General features: G+C 38.3%; 1 protein-coding gene across 2 annotated transcripts in view; it reads left to right on the plus strand.

Annotated features, from left to right (window-relative positions):
- Positions 1-5,160: 5,160 nt before the first annotated feature.
- The window catches only part of GCLC (glutamate-cysteine ligase catalytic subunit), a 72,211-nt gene continuing 63,915 nt past the window's right edge, over positions 5,161-13,456 (plus strand). Inside the window, exon 1 of one of the 2 annotated variants that reach the window (XM_031964717.1) lies at positions 5,161-5,326. In XM_031964717.1, coding sequence (XP_031820577.1) covers positions 5,177-5,326 — 150 coding nt within the window. In that variant the 5' untranslated portion in view covers positions 5,161-5,176. The remainder of the gene's footprint in view (positions 5,327-13,456) is intronic. The other variant, XM_031964718.1, reaches the window with a different exon arrangement.

Genomic DNA, 13,456 nt, shown 5'->3' on the forward strand with positions numbered 1-13,456 from the left:
CTTTTTGGGATATAGACTAAGTAGTGATATTGCTGTATCATAAAATAAAAATAACTTTCTAGAAGACAAAGCATATAATAAATTTCCAGGTTGCCAGCTGACTCCTTTTTCAGATACTTCCAAAGTTTCTGGGATTAACTGAGTACACTGTGACAACATTACTTAAGGAAGGTGGGATGGGAGAAGGAGGTTGATTGGGTAACAAGTGGAGGAAGGTCCTGTTCTTTGGATTTGAATCAGGCCTTATCAGCCATTCCTTCACTTAATAAATATTTATTAAGTTCCTCCTTAGTCCAGAATACCGGGTTGACTCAGGGGGAAATAAAAAGTTTTGATAATGTACTGTGCAATCCTTTCACTCAAGGAGACTATAGATAACTACAATACACATCATTACAGTGATAATCTATCAGAAAATTGCAAAAAAAAAAAGAAAAAAGAAAATGATATGCAAGAATAATGGGGTTAGAATGTCATCTCTCTCCTGAATCTTGTTTACTTTGAGTTCTAAGTCCTATAAAAGCTTAAAATACATCTCTTAATCTTAAAGCTTAAAATTAGCTTCAGTTTCCTCATCTGTTAAAAAAAACTAACATAATTCATTGGATTACTCTGAGGAGAAAATGCAATTTATATATTTGAAAGTATTTTGAAAAGTATAAAGTGCTTTGTAAATGTAAATGTAACATATAACATAATATAAAATATAAATATACCATATAAAAATATTGGAATATGTGAGGAATTTTCCCCATTAATCTAAGATATTTAAGTATTTCCTTAAAAAGACAAAGGGTAGTGTTGTTTTTTTTCCCCTAGTATTGAAATTCAGTGTCAGAAGTAGGATTTGGAATGGGAAATTAAAAGAATGGTTATCAATTTGGGGAATAACTAAACAAATTATGGTATATGAATTTGATGTAATATTATTTTACTACAAAAAAATAAGGGGAATGGCTTCGGAATAACCTAAAAAGAGCTGTATGAACTGAAATAGAATGACATGAATGAAACCAGGAGAAAAATTAATAACACAATAAACAACTTCGAAAGATTAAAGAATTTCTATCAACTCAGAGATCAATCATGATTCTAGAGGACTCATGATGAGTCACACTGTTCACCTCTAGAAAGAGAGGTGATGGATTCAAAATGTAGATTGAGACATATTTGGGGAGAAATATAGTCGATGCAGGAATTGTTTTGTTTTACTATACATATTTGCAATAGGGATTTTGTTTTTTACTACTTTCTCAAAGGAGGAAAGTAGGAGAGAGAGAGAAGGCAGAGTTTCATTGATTGAAAACAAAAAGAAAATTTCTGTTGTTAATTCATTCAACATATATTTATGGATTGTTCAATATGTGGTTCAAATTGTACAAAATGTTCTTGGAGATGTAAAAAATTGTAGCATTAAGTATTCACCCTTTATTCTCCCCAATACTAAATTGAGAGAAGGCAAGATGGGACATTTGTGCTCTCCCCATGTGTTAATAAATTTGACCGTTTATAATAATACATGCAACTTGAGTAGTCATAAAATGAACACTTGCTTTCCAAAGAGAGTGAAATTTTCTAATGCTGAAAATATGCACACTCCAGGAAAAAAAAAAAAAAAAAAAAAGCAAACGTCATTGTTGCAACTCTTTCCCCATGTTGTACCTTTAAGCAATTATCCCAGAACTGCCTTGATCTCATATAATCATGTCTTTTATTTCCTTTTCCTATGGAAATGTTAGGAGGATAACTGAGAGTCAAAATAGAATTGATCTGAGTTAGAAGATCCCACGAGATCATCAAAACCCAGATGTAAATCAGATTTATAATTTTAGAGATTATAGAAAAACTGAGATATTAAGATGATCACTTTAATCATCTTTGGGGTTAATTGCCTAATATACAAATAACAAATATATTTTCTCATTTGAGATGTAGACCAGAAGACTGTTACATATCTTTGGTTGGCCTAACTGCCACCTACAAAGCTTCTGGCTCAGAGAAATAAGCCTATACACTTTTATACTCCTACAAAGTTAAGTTTTATCCAAGTAAAAATATTTCAAACTCTAGAGGGTCCACAGGATCTACAAAGATGTGATTTTATATTAAACTAGATAGAGAGAGTTGACCCTTTTTATAAATGTACCATACTAGAATATAAAAAGGGATTGGTAGCATTCTTTTGGAGCAATATTTGGTGCACAAATATTTATCAGTCATTCTAGCTCAAAGCTTCTTAAATTGTGGGTCTTGACCTCATATGGGATTGTGTGACTGAATGTGGGAGTCACAAAATCATGATTTATTACCAAAAAATGTTTGATTTGGATATTTATTTTATATACATACCCGGCATCACCTAAAAATTTCTTGGAGAAGGGTTGCTAGTGGAAAAAGTTTAAGGAGCTCTGCATCTAGCAGTCTCCATCAAAATTATCTACCTGGTACTCTTCCCACTAGCCTTTGGGTGAAGGGGTTGAGTTAAGGAGCCTGTAACAATCCAGGTATCTCTCATCTTCTTAAAGTAACCACAATACTTACAAATTAGGGAACATTTTCAAGTTCTGACCATAAGTCATTCTAAACATCTGTCATCTTTGGATGAATGACTGATTATCTTTCAAGGAAATTAAGTATGAGTATATGGTCATGGAGTGAAAAAGACCTGAGTTTAACTTCTGCCCCAAATATTTACCACCTAGCTAATCTTGGGCATGTCACTTTATTTCCATCAGTTTACATAAGTATTAGCCAGCATTACAGAGGGCAGAGCCTTTGCCCTCCCTGAATGACTCCACCAATGATGGTAGCCATGGAATTGGGGGAAATGGCACTAATATAACACAAAGTCTATATATATCACCAAAAGTTGTAATATGAAGAATATTCTTAAATAAGAGAGAGCATGTGAATCTTACTGGGCCACAAGAAATGGTAAAGATGGAAGAAGCACTAGATGACTTTATTTGAACTGAGGTATACTGAAACCAGAAAAAAAATACACACAATGGCTATAATATAAATAAAAAGAACCCCAACAAAAAGAAATAGAGCTCTGGGTAATTTTAATTATTAATCTTGGCCCTGAGAAAAAAGGTGCTTTATTCTTTGTTACAAGAAGTGAATCTCTAGGAATAAAAAAAAAGGGAACATATTAGAAAATAAAGATAACATGAAAATAACATCATATTAAAATATATGTCTAGTCATACTTCTTACTTTGGAGGGGTCTATGATTTTAATTGTAGATATTCCCCTAATGGGAAGATGGCAACACAGTCTTACTTTCTCATCTTGGTCAGTTTGTCCAACTCCTCCCAAAAAAGAGAACATATTAGAAAATAAAGATAACATGAAAATAACATATTAAAATATATGTCTAGTCATACTTTTTACTTTGGGGGTGTCTGATTTTAATTATAGATATTCCCCTAATGGGAAGATGGCAACACAGTCTTACTTTCTCATCTTGGTCAGTTTTTGTCCAACTCCTCCCAAAAAAGAGAACATATTAGAAAATAAAGATAACATGAAAATAACATATTAAAATATATGTCTAGTCATACTTTTTACTTTGGGGGTATCTGATTTTAATTATAGATATTCCCCTAATGGGAAGATGGCAACACAGTCTTACTTTCTCATCTTGGTCAGTTTTTGTCCAATCCTCCCAGAAATATTTCCTAGAGGCTACATATATTTTACTTTATTATATACTTTACAAAGAACACTGGTTCTACAAAGAATGGGCTCAAATCCTAGCTTTGCCTTTTCACTTTCTTTGTATTCCTGAGCAAGTCTTAATCTCTCTGTACAGTGTCCTTATTTGTAAAATTAATTAAAGAGATTGGGTGCCTCTGTCTTCTCTTCCTATGATCCCACAAACTTGTTGCATAAAACAATCTCCTGGCAAACTCTCTAGCAACTTACCTAACCTTTTCCTCCAGCCCTCTCTTATCTGATGGAAAGATAACCAGACCCTAATAAGGGACCTGCGTTCTGCCACTCATTAGCACTCTGACTTTGGACAAGTCACTTAAATGCTCTTGGGGGAGTGTTTCCTCTCCCTCCCCCTCCACCCTCCTTGTTTCGAAATAGATAATACTGAATCACATACCAGGCACCTGCTCAGGTTGTTATGAAGACAAAACGAGTTAATGTTGGTAAATAGATCTGCAAAACTTACAGTAAATGTCTATTATTACTATTATTATTATTGCAGTACATATGTTCACAGCCATCTGCAGTGTGCAGAAAGACTGCTGAACTCTCAATGGAGTGTCTGGTTCTGCCACTACCTGTGCAACCCCGGCTACCTATATGAATTCACCTTCGCGAGCCTCCATATCCTCATCTGTAAAAATAAGGAGATAAAATGAGCTAGGTGGCGGAGAATGTGTAAAGGGCCTGGCACATAGTCGGTGCTATATGAATGCTAACTAGGATTAAAGCAAGGTCTTCCGTCTCTAGGTACAGGACAATTCTCACTATACCTCGTTTGCCTATGAAATACTCTGTTTTGTTCTCTATAAATATGGATTTGCATAAATCGGATTTTTTTAGAGGGTGACCTAACGTTCTTCCCCGGGACAGCCCCTCCCACCCCGTTCGGGTCTATAACCCCTCCTTCTCCTTTTGAAGTCAGTTTCAGCTCCGCCCCCTTCAGGCCCCTCCCCTTCCCCGCCCCCGCCCATTCGCCCTCCCGCCGCCTTTAAAACCCGGAGGGACGGATTTCGCCCTGGAGTGTAATTCTAGGCCGGGTCGGGTACTGGGCATGCTCCGCGGCGCCGCAGGTTTTGGTCACAAGTAGGAAGCGGCTTGTGCACCACAACCGGCAAAGGGGAGAGGTTGCAGTTGCAGCCGCCGACGTCGGGACGCGGGACGGCTGGGAGAGGCTGCCGCGGGCGGAGAAGGAGGCGGGTAAGGCGCACAAGGACGAAGACGGAGAGCCTGCCCCGAGCCCTCCTTCCCTCCGTGGGTGGGCGGACGCCGGGTCCCATTAGCCGGCCGGGAGGGGAGCCCGGGCCCGGAGCCGCACAGCACGGAGCAGCGGCCCCATCCTCCGGGAGCTGCCCGGAGAGCCGTCCGCGTTGCCTCCGTGCCCTGACCGGCAGCCGCAGCCCGGGAAGGCGAGGCGGCGGCGGCGGCGGCCAGGGCAGCCGCACCGGGGGCAGCCATGGGACTCCTGTCCCAGGGCTCGCCGCTTAGCTGGGAAGAGACCAAGCGCCACGCGGACCATGTGCGGCGGCACGGGATCCTCCAGTTTCTGCATATCTACCACGCCGTCAAGGAGCGGCACAAAGACGTGCTCAAGTGGGGAGACGAGGTGAGAGCAGCGGCGTAACCTCGGGCGGGGGCCTTCTTTCGGGCACGGATCGCCCCCTTTGCCTCCACACCCCCTTTCCCTCCCGAGCACCTCGAGCCCGCGTCCTGCCATCTTTAGCCCCTGACCTATCCCGATTCTAAGCCGCACGCATTTATTAAGCGCCTACGGTATGCCTCGTACTGCGCCCGATGTCTGTCTGCTTGGGGGGCGGGAGGGGAAGACACAAAAGACAACCAAACCCAAGCCTTGCATGCCTGGAGGGCACTGGGAGCCCGTGGAGAAAAGTGGCTCGTGATTCCTCGGCCACTGGCCTCTACGCCCCCGTCTCCCTCTGTCCTTGTCTTTGTTCTGCGACGGTGGCATCGTTGGCTCAACTCCTGCCGGACACCTCCGAGGATGTGTAGGTGAGGCAGCCCCTGTCCGGCCTGTAGCGTCCCGGCCTCTGCTAGCATCATGCATGTGTGCGCGCCTAGGTGCGATAGCGAGCGCGAGTGCGCGGACACTTTCCCCCCTTTAGAATGAAGAAGGGCTTGTAGGTCTTCCCCTGCCGCTTCCTTTCCCAAACAGTTCCTTAGGGCGAGGCATGAAAGGGTTAAGCCCGTCGGCTTAGCGTTCAGTTTGGTAAGGTGATTAACTTTTTCTGGATGTGAACCTCTGTTCGTAGCAAAAACCTTGTGACATGTGGATAGGTGCTTTCTAACGGGCATTCTTAGAATTCTTCACTCGCTCTATTAAAAATAAAAACAGACAAACAGATACAAGGGCTTTCCTTCAGTCCCAGCGGGACTCCGGAGGAGGGGGAGGGGGCGGGGGCGGGGCGGTTAACCCCAGGAGACAGCTTTGCTAGGAGGCTATCTCAGAAGTCGCCTCCTAACGCCAATAAAACGGGGCCTGACCAATTGTTAACGCTGTAAAGTTACCCATGCGCATATCCTGTAAATAAAAGGCTATTGAATAAAAAAAAAGAAAAAAGAAAAAAAAGAAAAGGGCTCAAGTGCCAATCACAATAAAGATACCTAAAAAAAAAACAAAAAAAAACAGGGCCTGACTGGGCAAGTATTATCATGATGCCATGGATGCCAGGAAAGGACACTAAAGGTTATTGGATGCCATGAACCAGTTCATTTCTTTCTGACCCTTTTTGCTATCTTCATTCAATTTTGTGTCCCTTTGTGACAGAATAAATTCAGCTCTCTCCATCCACTAAAAACTCCTTCCCCTGCCCGCTTTTCTTCTTTTTTTGTTAGTTTGCCATCATTTGTGTTCTGATAGAAACCGAAGTAACATTGGCTTCAGTCTTCAAAAAAAGTTTTTTAAAAAAATTTTGGGAAAGAGGGCCCATATTTTAAGGAGATATGACTAGATAACTTGGTTTTTCTGGAAAGATGGGGTATTTCCTACCTTTAGTTTTTAAGGTTTGGTTATAGTGCTTGTAAATATCAAGTTTGTGTGGACTTTCCCGAGATAATATTTATCTGCTAATATTAAGCATTCTCGCGGTTCATACTGTAATTTCACTTAATGACACATTTGGGAACTAATTTGGCCATTCTTAGAAACTTGGTTGAGTTCATTTTCACCCAGTTACAAGAAGTGAATCGCTTTCATAACAAATAGAACTGGTTTGCCATAATCCTTGAATTGTAAAATGTTCAAATTTGGGTTTGGAATGGAAACTACGTCTTGGAGGTGCACTACTTAAAATAATAAACCCTTTAGTTGTTGTTGTTTTAACAACCAAATGATTTTATCAGTCTTTTTGAAATGCAGCTTAGTCTACCCTTCCCCTCCTCCCCCCCAAAAAAATTTGCATTTGGTTTACTCTTTGGGGATTTTATTTTATTTTTTTAATGCAAATGTTGCCTAGCTAATGTTGAAAAGGATGGTTTGGAGCTCCTCTTGTAACAACTGTTCTGGACTAAACTAAAAGATTGTAACCTTTTGATGCCCCACCTACTCCAACCTTGTGAAACTGACTATTTTTGGCCAATTTGCTGCAAACCTATAGCAGTTTTAATCTTAAGAAATTTCATGTATTTATTCCTTCTGCTCTGAAGGAGAAGAAAAAGTTCATCATACTAAAGTAAGCAACATAGTTATTTGTTCTTATTTGTGTGATACTCCTTAATTGGAGTCTTGTGAGTGATTGCTGGGGAAAAACTCATATTGTTTTTTTTTCCCTTTTGGGGATGGAGGAGAGAGTAAATATTGGGGTAATTGGAATACTTTTAGGAATTTTAAAAATAAGGAATATTAGCATTAGGGTATAAACAATATATACAAGTCAAACTTGCACTGAATTATACATGTCTAAGCTTTCTCAAAAATAATTGCATTATACAACTCTTTTTTTACTCTATGGATGCCAATTTTGAGGGAAAAAATACCAGGGTATGGCACATGTACTTGCTAATTGTTGATTTCACATAGTCTCTTTAGTATTCATAGTCTTCAAATTGGGGGAGAGGGAAGGGAAACTTAGATTTATGATCTTTTAGCAGAAATGGCTATTTTGGCTAATGTTGACATTATCATTCCCCTTCCTTCCCTTATTCTTCTCTTTCCCTCTTCTCCCCCCCCCCCCCCCCCCCCCCCCCCCCCAATGCTTTTTCCATTAACAAACCAATTTCCTTAGGGTGGTAAGCTTAGAAATGAACATAAATAACTTCTTGGGAAGAGGGAAGAGGAGTAGAAGGAAAATGTTTGTTTTAGTTTAATAGATTTCTTTATTCCTTGCCAATAATATAGCTTTGTTTCAGTTTCTCTTTAAGTGGTATTATTTGATGGTGGGCTTTCAGAATTGGAAATCTAGTCCACCTAGCACCCTATTTCTAAACCTTCCACCGCTCTTCCCTTGAGTAAAGGGTATTCTCTATTCTCTGAAGACCTTCTATTACTAGGAGCATATTGTCTATTCCCATTTTTTGAACTTCTTCAAGTTAGGAAACTTAGTTGAGATGAAATATGGCTTTTGTCATTTCACTACCCATTGGTCCTAGCTCTTCCTGAGGTCGTCAGGCAAGATTAGTTCATTCTGGGGTTTTTTTTCCTTTTTTTTTTAAAGTGAGACAATCTTTCAATCATTGATTCTCCTCTGAATCGCTTTTTCTTTGCCTTTCCCAGGTTAAACGTCTCAGTTTTCTTCAACCATTCTTCATGTGACCTGGTTTTCAGACCCTCTTATCTTCTTGGTTGATCTCTACTGGCCATACTCCTTCCAGTTTGTCAATATTTATAGAGTGCAGTGCCTGGAATTGTATGTACTGTTTCAGATGTTTTCATCAATGCTCCTCTGCCCATGGGTCTCTCCAACTTCCCTTCTGGGCATTCCATTATAGGGTATACCCAAAGTCCTTGTACAATTAAATATTTTATAGATTTTAAAAAAAAATCTATCATGCAGTTAAGGTAATTGATTTGAATTTTTTTTTTAATGAATAAGTAGATTTATTCTTAAAAAAAAATTCCCATATGGAGCAAAATAGCTTTAATGATTAAAAAAAAAAAGTGGGTTATATTCTGATTAAGTCTATAACAGTGTTACAACTGTTTAACAACCTGTTAAAAACTAAAATATACTTATCAAAACCTTGCTCTTTGAATGAACTTTTTGCAAGAATTTTTGGTGTGATAAGTGCCAAAGCTAAGGATAACTTCAAAATATGTTCATTATGATAATTAGCATTTCAACTTTACATGCATTTTATGCAACCTAATTCATCATCTGTAAATTCCATTGTTCTTATAAAGTATAGCTCCCAAGTCCTTCTCTATTGTAACCCAATTAGGACCTATTCATTAAAGGGTCATAGTTGTACAGTTGAATTTTTTAAAGTCAATGGAAATGGGCAGCTAAGTGGCACAGTGGGATAGAGTACCAGCCCTGAAGTCAGGAGGACCTGAGTTCAAATGTGATCTCAGACACTTAAGGCTTCCTAGCTGTGTGACCCTGGGCAAATCACTTAACCCCAGTTGCCTTAGCAAAAAAAAAAAAAAAAAAAAAAAAAAGTCAATGGAAAGCTTTACATTGTTTGAGGAATTGAGGGTGCTGCTATGAATAGATAAAGCTGGACCTAGAGTTAGAAAGATTCAAATATTGCCTCAGATACTTTGCTGGGTGATCTTAGACAAATTAACTTGCTCTCTTTCTCATCCTCAGTTACCTCATAGGAGTAGCACCTATCTCTTGTTTTGAGGACTAAATAAAATAATGATTGTTAAGAATCTTTGAAACTGAAAAATTCTATATAAATATTAGCTTATTATCCCTATTAAATTTTATGTTAGAGTGAAATCGTATCCATTATTCAATTCTCCAAAGAGAAAAAATTCTGAGTTTCTCATTCTGTATATTAGTGATCCCTCCTAATCTGCATCATTCACTATTTTGATAAGAAGACCATATCTGTTTTAAAGTCACTGAAACTATGGTCAGAATATTATCTATGGCTTACACTTATTTAGAAATACATGCTAGCTGTGCGGTTAAATTTAAAAAATTAGTTCTCATGCTCAAGAAATTCCTACTCTAGTGGGGAAAATGAAGCTTACTTAAGATATTCTTGATTGGCCAGGACAAGGAAAACGTTTCTTCTCTTCTTCTCTTCTCTTCTTCTCGTCTCTTCTTCTCTTCTCTTCTTCACTTCTCTTCACTTCTCTTCTTCTCTTCTCTTCTTCTCTTCTCTTCTCTTCTTTACTTCTCTTTTCTTTTTCTTCTCTTCTCTTTCTTCTCTCTCTCTCTCTCTCTCTCTCTCTCTTTCTCTCTCTCTCTCTTCCTTTTTTCCTCATAAATCTAGATCAGAAACTCACCATTTTCACAGTGGCTGATTATTTGTCTTCTTTTCTATTCTATTATATACTGCCCTTGATCTATATGATAGAAATATCACCATCTTTTCATGCAGTAGTTTAATTGTTACTGTTGTATATATCTTGTATGTTTATCTCATTGATCATAAATTGTAGAGAGGATGTCATAAGGTGAATATTATTCTATCTGTCAGTAGCTCAAGCAACACTTAAACCATTCTGATGGAGGAAAAACCTTAAGTATCAGAAAGCATCCTACTTTGGAAAGGGCACTCAATTTGGAATCAAGGAATCTGAACTTGAACCCAGGCTCTGCTTCTCACTTACCTATATGTGAGGCCTTAACTTTCACTAGCTGTTGTGTCATCTGTAAAATAGAAGAATTATGTTATCAGGGGTTTTTAGTCTGTAACCCACAAACTTGTGACAAAATTGATAGAGCCTTATACTTGAAATCGGGAAGACTTGTTTTCCTGAGTTCAAATCTAGCTTCAGACACTTTCTAGCTATATGACTCTGAGCAAGTTACTTAACTCAATTCCTCATCTCATAAAATGAACTGAAGAAAGAAATGGTAAAACAATACAAGAAAACTCCAAACGGGATCATAAAGAGTTGGACAGAACTGAATGTTTTGAGGATTATATTTCAATATAAATTGGCTTCCTTTGTAGTCCTATATATTTAATTTTATGCATTTTAAAGCATTATTCAGAGAAGAGGTTTATGACATAAAGATATAAATCTTGATTGTATCCTTTATCCAAACTATATTGATAAACAAGTCTTCCAAGATGGTAGTTTTTGTGGAGAAAAGAAATATTCCAAAGGTAGCAAACTAGGGATAGAAGTGTATGTGGGGGGAAGGCAGTGACTTGCTTGAGGTCTCTCCCAAATCTTTTCAAAAACGTTTAAAATGCCATTCAATTGTTGGAGTGGCAGAAACTACAAAAGGATGGAGGGAAATAAATATTTAGCCAAAGACAACTTAGAAGGTCAGCAAGAAAGGTCTGTTGTACCTGGATAAGAGTGGAGCATTATCCAGTGCAAGCTGCATCAGTGCAGATCAGGCTCTAACAGACCAAGAGCAGGCCCAGTAGCGATATCAGTAATAGCAGCTGCTGCTTCCAAAGTAGACAGAGGTCAATCTGATCAGAAGTTTACAGGGGTCCCTTTGCTGGCACTAGAGTTAGAACTCTGTGGTTTTGCCCATACTAGGATATGGGTTCATAGTCCTGGCTAGTGGCAATCCCAGGATGAGAAGGAATTATAGCACACCAGAGTTTGTGGCCATAGTGGAGCAGGGACCTGGCACAGTGTCAGGTCAGAAAAGTGATTGTAGTCCAAGGGTCCTCAAACTCTGGGCTGCAGGCCAGATGCGGCAGCTGAGGACGTTTATCCCCCTCACCCAGGGCTATAAAGTTTCTTTATTTAAAGGCCCACAAAATAAAGTTTTTGTTTTTACTATAGTCCAGCCCTCCAGCAGTCTGAGAGACAGTGAACTGGCCCCCTATTTAAAAAGTTTGAGGATCCCTATTGTAGTCTCTCACAGACTAGTGACGGGTCTGGACGATAGGAAACATACCTTTCTTTAGATCACACCATCTTGGAAGAACTGAAAGCTTACACATCCTTAGAAGTATTTTTGAAAACAACCGCATAAAACTTGGGACAATGTGTCTTTTATCCTGGAAGCAGAACCCCACTATAATAAAGAATTGCATCAAGAAATAGACTAGAAAAAATGAGGTGGTGACAAGGAAGACCCAAAACACATATAAAGTCAAAGCGCCGACACCCAATGCCCCCAGGGAAAAAAATATGAATTGATCTCAGGCCATAGAAGAGCTCAAAATTTTGAAAATTAAGAGTTAGAAAAAAAGTTGGGAAGAGAAATGAGTGATGTAAGAAAATCATAAAAAAAAAAGTCAACAAATTGGTAAAGGAGGCACAAAAAAATTACTGAACAAAATAACATCTTAAAAAACAGAATAGGCTAAATGGTAAAAGAGATACAAAAAGTCATTGAGGAGAAGAAGAATGCCTTAAAAAGCTGAATTGACAAAATGGAAAAAGACAAATTCAATGAAGGAAAAAATCCATAAGTAGAATTGGCAATGCAAAAGAAGGTAGAAAAACTCACTGAAGAAAATAATTTCTTAAATTAGAAGTGAACAAATAGAAATGAGTGACTATGAGAAATCAAGAAATTGGTACTGTGGGCAGTAATTCCATTTAAAAAATTTGGAGTTCACTCATGTGCTTGATTGGCAGGAGAAGCTGTTGGGAAGTGAAAAGACGGGAGGTTGGTGAGATAAAAGAGAAGGCAGGAGAGTGTTGAAGAGATGAAGGGAAGCCATGTTCAGTGTTGATATCGTTATGTTGATTCTGCATGAAAACAAGATGATTCCCATTGGATTTTTTTTTTTTTTTTTTTTTTTTTTTGGTAATTGTGTCTATAAGGCCATAAAATTATAAGTAAAAATAAATATTAATATGAATATTAATATGATCTACTACTTCCCCTCTTAGCATCAAGACAAATCAGATAATGATTAATGTCTAATGTAACCAAGATAAATTGTTGTTAAAATCTCAGTGATAATTGGTTAATGGAAGCTGCTAATTTTAGAAGATGATTTTTTTCAGGCAGCTTCAAACATAGAAACCATTTATGTAAGTCAGGGATTTTGCCTTTTTTTTTTTTCTTTTGGGCTTGGGGACTAATTTTCCCACAGCAACCATATTATAAATAATTATCAGGTTCCCAGAAAAAAGTATAACAGCCTTATTAACCCAGACTACTCCCCTAGAAGTTGACAAACTAAAAGAATATAAACTTCTTGAGGGTACAATCTATATAGCAATATTTATTCTATATATTTTGTCTTTGTTACATGTTAATTGCTTTAAAAATTCATTTGATCTATTGGCTCTTTCGTTTGTGAGCCAAATAATCTTGGACAAATTAACTTGATTTTTTTCCCCCTCCCTCCACGTTTAAGGTTAGGAGAGCAGCTGTAAGGGTAATGACAATTAACATTTGCATAGCACTTACTGTGTGTAAATGTACCATGCTGATTGCTTTATGATTATTATTTCATTTGAACCTCACAGCAAGGTGTAGGTACTGTTGTTAGCCCAGTTTTACAGATGGGAAAACTGAAGCAAATAAAGGTTAAATGACTTGACCCAGGATCACATATCTATCTAGTAAGTGTCTGAGGCTAGTTTGAACTCATGTTTTTCTAACTCCAGGCTTGTTGCTCTATGCTCTATCCAGTGTGTTTGCTTGCCTGCCTTTTTGGAGGATAAGAAGGT

The sequence above is a fragment of the Sarcophilus harrisii genome, chromosome 4, assembly GCF_902635505.1.
Source record: "Sarcophilus harrisii chromosome 4, mSarHar1.11, whole genome shotgun sequence".
Lineage (NCBI taxonomy): Eukaryota > Metazoa > Chordata > Mammalia > Dasyuromorphia > Dasyuridae > Sarcophilus > Sarcophilus harrisii.